General features: G+C 37.7%; 1 protein-coding gene across 1 annotated transcript; it reads right to left on the reverse strand.

The window, feature by feature from the left end:
- Nucleotides 1–5,252, reverse strand: LOC107758091 (ubiquitin carboxyl-terminal hydrolase 47-like). Its single transcript, XM_016575748.1, has 4 exons — nucleotides 5,212–5,252; nucleotides 3,649–3,767; nucleotides 3,427–3,557; nucleotides 1–30 (listed from the first exon to the last, which is right to left on the reverse strand). The coding sequence occupies exons 1-4, from the start codon at nucleotides 5,250–5,252 to the stop codon at nucleotides 1–3; spliced, it is 321 nt and encodes a 106-aa protein (XP_016431234.1).
- Between the last annotated feature and the right edge of the window lie 1,610 nt (nucleotides 5,253–6,862).

The raw sequence follows: 6,862 nt of genomic DNA on the forward strand, positions 1-6,862 counted from the left end.
TCAATGGCTCAATTTCTGCTTAACGCTAGCCTGCGAATAAAAAAAGGAAATTAGATCTACTCAAATTAATTTAAAAAATGTCAATTTTAAATGCTTGTTGAATTGAAATAAAGGTTGACTGAAATCAAATATAAAAAACTATAAAAACAGTGAAGTATAAAAAGAATATATAAATAATATATATAAATATATATATAATATAAAGAATTAAACAATATATAAACAATTAAAGTTAGTAATTTTGTTGCGAAACTAATAGTAAGAATATCCTGCAAAGGTGTTTACAGATCGACCAGTGTGAGAATGAACATGTGGCTCTGCACGTTCCTTCATTTCTGTTCCATATGTCTCCTATTGTGAAACTGTGGATATTTCTCAAGACTTTAGGCATTACAGACAGACCGCTATTCAATGTGAAATCCTTACAGACATTTATAAAGCGAAATATTGAAAAACTCCACCTCAGCTCATACATTGAGTAATCCAGTAACTCAATCCATATTATCGATACAGTTATAACAACACTGTAGCTAAAAGTCTCAACTCCACATAGAAGATGCATGTCTGATGCAGTTCAGCAATAATGTATCAGAGGCAGTGCTATACTGTTTATAGTCAGAACTAAAGGCACAGTGTGCAGTGGTCTGCATAAAACACCTTTAGCCATTTTATATTCACAATACACAAAACAGCCTTGAGATTCTCTGAGAGGTGCTACAGGGTCACATAGGGCTGTTGTAGTGAATGCTGGTCATGTATTCTGCTGCCTGTAAGTAGTCACCCCGCGGGTGACATTAGCAGCTGGGGGATGACCGGTCACCTTGACCCCAAAGACAAGTCGATATCCCTTTTTCATTTCTCCTGTCAATCATGTATGAAGACTATTGCTCAAGCATCCCTCCCAACAACCAAACAACGGCCACGGCTGCAAAGTCACACCGAAAGCATGTTAAACAAGCAGTGTTTCCACTAAACAGGGAGGTTCCCATTTCTAGAGAATTGCTCTTGTGTGTAAATGAAATCAGCCCACCATAACAGAACACAAAGCTCATGCCAACTGAAGCATATAAGCTTTCTTTGGCTATAGTTCTTATTTTCATCAGTCGATTCAAAACAGCACAGATCAGTCTCAGCTGCAAGGAAGTGAGAAAAGATGCTCCTTCTTATGAGGAGGTGATAATTTGGTTAACTGATCAGATTGGATCGCGCAAATGTGTATTTTCAGGATAACTTTACAAATGCAAGTCATGCATGGTAGAGTATATACAGACTGGACTACAGTTTTTACTGTATTTTTTAATCAAATAAATGCAGCCTTGGTGAGCCTTTCTATTGCTAATTATCATTTATGCGTGCATTTAGAGTACAATCAAAACATGGTCATGATTTTTTATTGTTCCTAGTTTTTTTTCCATAGTTTGGCTATAAACTGGTTAAAGTTTAAAGACACTCAGGTCATGCACTCTCAATGACGAGATTGTTTGTTAATGTTTGATTTTGAAGTCTACCAGCGTCACAGGAGATGTCCTGTCCGTGTCAGTCATTCTACATGGCCATTTCCTGTTTGTCTAAAGTGCAGACTCTATCATCAGCACAAACACAAATTCCGGCCAGAAAACTCCAATCCTGTTTGGAAGCAGTGATGTCAAAGTCACCATGGCAACTGCTCTTACAAATTATGTCTCTTCTTTCACTCTCCCCTTCTGCCTTTGTCCATGTGACATTCAAGTGCAATATCTTTTTGTCACAATGCTGTGGGCATCAATGTGCCGATGCCAAGGTCACACAAGGGGAATAACCTGACCTTTTGCAGCGCACCGAATGCAAGAAGAGAGCAAGGTCAGGAGATGTGTTTGTGGGCTTTGAGTGGTGTGGGGGGGTTGTGTTGATGGCATTGTGGAACCGACTCTGCGAACGTTCTCTTTGTTGCTCACTCGTTTATACCATTCAAATGCCATTCCTTGCGTTTTGGAACAGTTTTTTTCTAATTCTTTTTCATTCAACATCTCTGGAAGAGCAGTGAGGAATTAAATAACCAGTTCGGCCAAAAATTTTCAAACATGTATAACTGTCTTTCTTTTATAGAACAGAAAAGGAGATATTTTGACAAGAATCCACACAGCTATTAGGGGATGTTCTCAGAACTTTGGCTGAAAAAAACGTTCTTCCAGTAACATTAATGTTGAACAAAGCTCAAAGAAATCTGGTCTTATAGCGTTCTCAAAACGTTAGCACAAAAAACGTTATTTATATATCATTAATGGAAGGGGTTTTCTTCTGAAATGTTTTTGATGGACGGTCATCTATTGTTTTTTTTTATGTTACTATTTACTAGCTGTTTCAGAACGTTTAGAGATCAATAAAAGAGCATTCCCATCTTGTTTGCAAAATTATAAAATCGGACGTTCCCTTAATGTTTTCGGTAATGTTCGCATAACCAAGGAAAAAAAACTTTTTTAATATTTTAAAAACTAGATGTTTTGGATGTTCAGAAATAACAATAGTTGTAACTTAACGTTAGCACAAGGTTCCTGAAACATATTTTTGTTAGCTGGGGAAACTGCGTTTTTCCATAGACTTGAGTGTTTTTTCCACTTAACTTGATTGAACAGCAAAAAGTAGCATAGCTGGGACATTCTGATAAACTCTAAGGAAGAAAGAACATTCCCATCTTGTTTGCAAAATTATAAAATCGGACGTTCCCTTAATGTTTTCGGTAATGTTCGCATAACCAAGAAAAAAAAACTTTTTTAATATTTTAAAAACTAGATGTTTTGGATGTTCAGAAATAACAATATTTGTAACTTAACATTAGCACAAGGTTCCTGAAACATATTTTTGTTAGCTGGGGAAACTGCGTTTTTCCATAGACTTGAGTGTTTTTTCCACTTAACTTGATTGAACAGCAAAAAGTAGCATAGCTGGGACATTCTGATAAACTCTAAGGAAGAAAGATGGGTGAGAAATTGATGACTGAATGTTCATTTATGACTGAACTATTCCTTTAAACAATCTTTGGTCCCACTTTATATGAAGTGGCCTTAACAACTATGTACTTACATTTAAATTAATCATTTGGTGCAATGCACTTATTGTGTACATACATGTTTTTACATTGTCCTTATATTTTAAAAATACCTGCATGTAATTACATCTGTAATTAATTTCTGTAATTACATTTATAATTACACTGTTGACCCATCCCTTACACCTTAACCCACCCTTAAACCTACCCAAACCACCAAATCTGTCCCTAACCTTACCCATATCCCACCTCAATAGCAGCAAAAGTGTTTTGCAATACAATATGAACACAATAAGTACATTGTACTTAATTTTTGATGTAAGTACATAGTAGTTAAGGCCACTTAATATAAAGTGGGACCAGGAAAACAAAGAATTCCAAGCATTTCATTCTCCACATACCTTCTCCTTGAGCTCCTCTACGCTGCTGCTCTCCAGCACCACCTCCCGGAAGGCCTCCAGGTTCATCTGGGCTGGGCACCAGCGACGGGTCAGAACCGCTAACTGGGACATGGACTTCATGCGCTCCGGTTCTACAAGCAAGAAAGTCATTAAATGACAAAATACATTGGGCTGTTGGACTAGAATATTTATGACAACTATCATGGCCATGACGGTCTTCACCTTCAAGGACTTCTAGGAACACCTCCCAGTTACTGGAGATGTTGATGTCCTCCTCATAGACGTGATAATCCAGAAACACTGTGCCTGGGTTCTTCCAGGTCTTCTTCCTGAGTCTAAACCTGTGACACAACAGAGCAACAATCATCTTGTTAGTATTCTGAGGCATTAATCCTCCTCCACTGTGAGTCAGTGCATTTCAAAAATCAGTTGCTGCAGTGAAGCACTGAGATGCATCACTGCTGCGTGCAGAAGGTGGATGTGCATCCAAAACTGCTGCAGCATATTCATGAGTCAGGCCTGTGACAACAACAGCCATCCCAAGAACAACAAAACTGAGATTCCAGATGGTTAGCATGGTAAGTTTTGAATAAAAAAAATAAAAAATAAAACTTAATTGAACGTATAACACATCCAAAATGTAAAAGTACGCAACCTATTCTACTTTGCTGCAACACTGCAGCAGATTTAAAGTTGCGTTCTTTTAATTCAGCTAAGAGGTCACACCATGACGTATCAATCCTCTGTTGGTCACACGTGATTAAAATTTGCATGTCGTATTTCACCAAAATTGTACTTTGGAATGCAGTGAAATGCACACAAGTTTGCAATCCCGGTCCACAGCATTCATATGAATATGATTGTAAGTCAATGTAACAAAAGTATAGTGTGACCACCCCTTAAACTGCAAAAATCTAATACAACACTATGTCCAACTGTCTTTGGGCGCGCGCACGGCATGGTTAGGGTTAGGTGTGTACGCGCTCTGGCGTAGTTTACGCAAGCGCCGGAAGTGATCTCTCGCGCGTATACGTCACTACATTTTTGCAAAACTCTAAAAAAAAAAAAAAAAACTGCCTATACGTAGCTACTATTCACTGCAGTTTCCAGCTAAAATGAAGACTAGTTGCAGTATGACATCAACAACATTTTAATGCAGCTGAGATAAATTGATTGTAGGGGCAGATTATTGATTAATAAGATTCATTTTTCTGTGGTTCCTTGCACAAGACTATTTTACCACCTCAAATCACTTTGACCATAGTCTATGATTTGTAAACTAATACATTTTGACCTTTGCATCACATAACCATCTCTATATGTATGGCTTTTCTGATGTAAACTTGCTCGGAAGTCCACCTGGTACAGCATTGCACACCCAATAACAAACTTGTAGAAGCAAGCTGAAATAGCATGATTGCTTCAGCAAATGCATTTTTATCTTACGTTTGCTTGGTTGCCAGGTTTAGGGTTTAGTGTAGGCAGTATGTCATTTTCAAACGCAACAGAGCATTAACCTTTTTGTGCCACTCATCAGACATTTCATTTCCACAAATGCCACGATACACAACCAATGCAATAAAACACTGCCAGATTGACGTACATCTGTTTCGGAAACGGAATATGCTTTTAGTGCCAGTCACTGGACGTGCAACATGCAAGAAAGAAAAACTTTTTTTCCCAATAAGCCTTGGCTGCAACTGTCAGGAAATATTACAAGTGGCTAATTTAGAAAACACATGTAGGCAACAACTTCTTGCGCCACTCCAATAACAGGAGACTTACAGTAATTCATACTTGATTTCAACAGAATTTGACATTAGCATGTTGCTACAATACTCTTAAAATACATAAAAACATACAAATAAGAAAAAATACTCCAATTTTAACTGCACAGATGTATTTTTTAATCAATGATATCAAATTTTATCAGTATTGTGTAAAATTTCATAGAGCTGTTCAGGAATAAAATAAGCATTTTCAAGCTATGTATCCCTCGGTAATTTCTTGTGGATTTTTATAGTAGCGCTTTTGGATGTATGAGTAAAATAAGATCTGTGGTTAACATTGTTGAAATAGCTAGCAGGCTAGCATGCTAGCAAGGTGCTAAATAAGTACAGCTACCACAAGGACGTGAGTTTACATGCTTTGCAAATCGTTCAACTGCAACAATCTTTAAATACTAAAAACTACAGATATGACTATGTAAAGTGCACACAGTATGAAAACCTAATTAGCCATCCAGGTTGGCCTACAAACTGACGTCATGATTGAACAGCTCTATTTATAGTCAACATTTCTTGTGGTGCATTTAGGGATTGCCTTCTCTGTGTAGAATACATGTGATCCTGCCTTATCATTTCACTAAAACAAGGTATCTCACTTAGACTGAGATAGTTTATCTTCAGGAATAGCCATTAGCATCTGTAGCTCGCCTACGATGCATTAAAATGCTGCCTCCGTGGGCAGCTCACAAGGTTTTCGGTTTATTGGGTTCATCTAGTACATTCTTTCACTACTGTTTTTATCAGTTGAATAAAACAACAGGCAAAAGCAGTTGGATTTTATTTTACACCAGCATATCTGATTCCCACAAACAGCTCAAAGGCATTTGCATGCCTCATTCTGCACTCACAATTATATTATCATCCAAAACACTGCAGCCAGCGTCAGCCTTTAAAGCTTTTCATATGCAACACACGCAAACCCAGTTGATTGTCGGGAGATCCTCTATTGATTCGCCACCGACACACACATTACGCAATTCGATGGCTATTTATAGAGCATAGACTCCATGACGAATTAACAACACCCGCGCATCTCTGGATAATGGATGACGATGATGCTGCCGGTGCGCTGGGATCATTAAACGCTCGAGTCGTGAGAGAATGATAATCCAATAAAGCATGTCACCAAATCTCTTTTTTAATCCTCAGATCAGTAAACACTGCCTCTGAGGTCCACATCTGTTCTTTACAAACCTCCTGTCCAAATACGGTATGGTCGTAACGTTAAACCGCAGATACAAATGCAATACATGGTTGCCACTGTGAGCAGTACTCGGGTTGACCTGTGATTGCTGGGATCTAATTACAGTGCGCTTACTAGGCAGCAGTGTAGTAATATTACTCAAACATTCTGGTTGGGGTTTGTTCTTAGCTATTATAATTCTGAAATTATGTCAAATAAATGCTGTTCTTCTGAACTTTCTATTCAGCATCAATCCTGAAAAAAATGGTTTCCATCTAAACATGAAGCAGCACTGTTTTCAACGCTGATAATAAGAAATATTTCTCGTACAGCAAATCAGCATATTAGAATTATTTCTGAAGGATCATGTGACACTGAAAACTGAAGCAATGGCTGCTGGAAATTCAGCTTTGCATAAATGGAATAAATTACATTTGAAAAAGATATTTTCAAATATGTTTGTGGA

This window comes from Sinocyclocheilus rhinocerous, unplaced genomic scaffold (genome assembly GCF_001515625.1).
Source record: "Sinocyclocheilus rhinocerous isolate Xijiao unplaced genomic scaffold, SAMN03320098_v1.1 scaffold234, whole genome shotgun sequence".
Lineage (NCBI taxonomy): Eukaryota > Metazoa > Chordata > Actinopteri > Cypriniformes > Cyprinidae > Sinocyclocheilus > Sinocyclocheilus rhinocerous.

Coding starts and splice junctions, on each gene's coding strand:
- LOC107758091 (XM_016575748.1), bottom strand. CDS start 5,252: ATGCTAATGTCAAATTCTGTTGAAATCAAGTATGAATTACT. Junction 3,768..5,211: donor GAAATCAAGTATGAATTACT/GTAAGTCTCCTG, acceptor GTTGTGTCACAG/GTTTAGACTCAGGAAGAAGA. Junction 3,558..3,648: donor GTTCCTAGAAGTCCTTGAAG/GTGAAGACCGTC, acceptor TCTTGCTTGTAG/AACCGGAGCGCATGAAGTCC.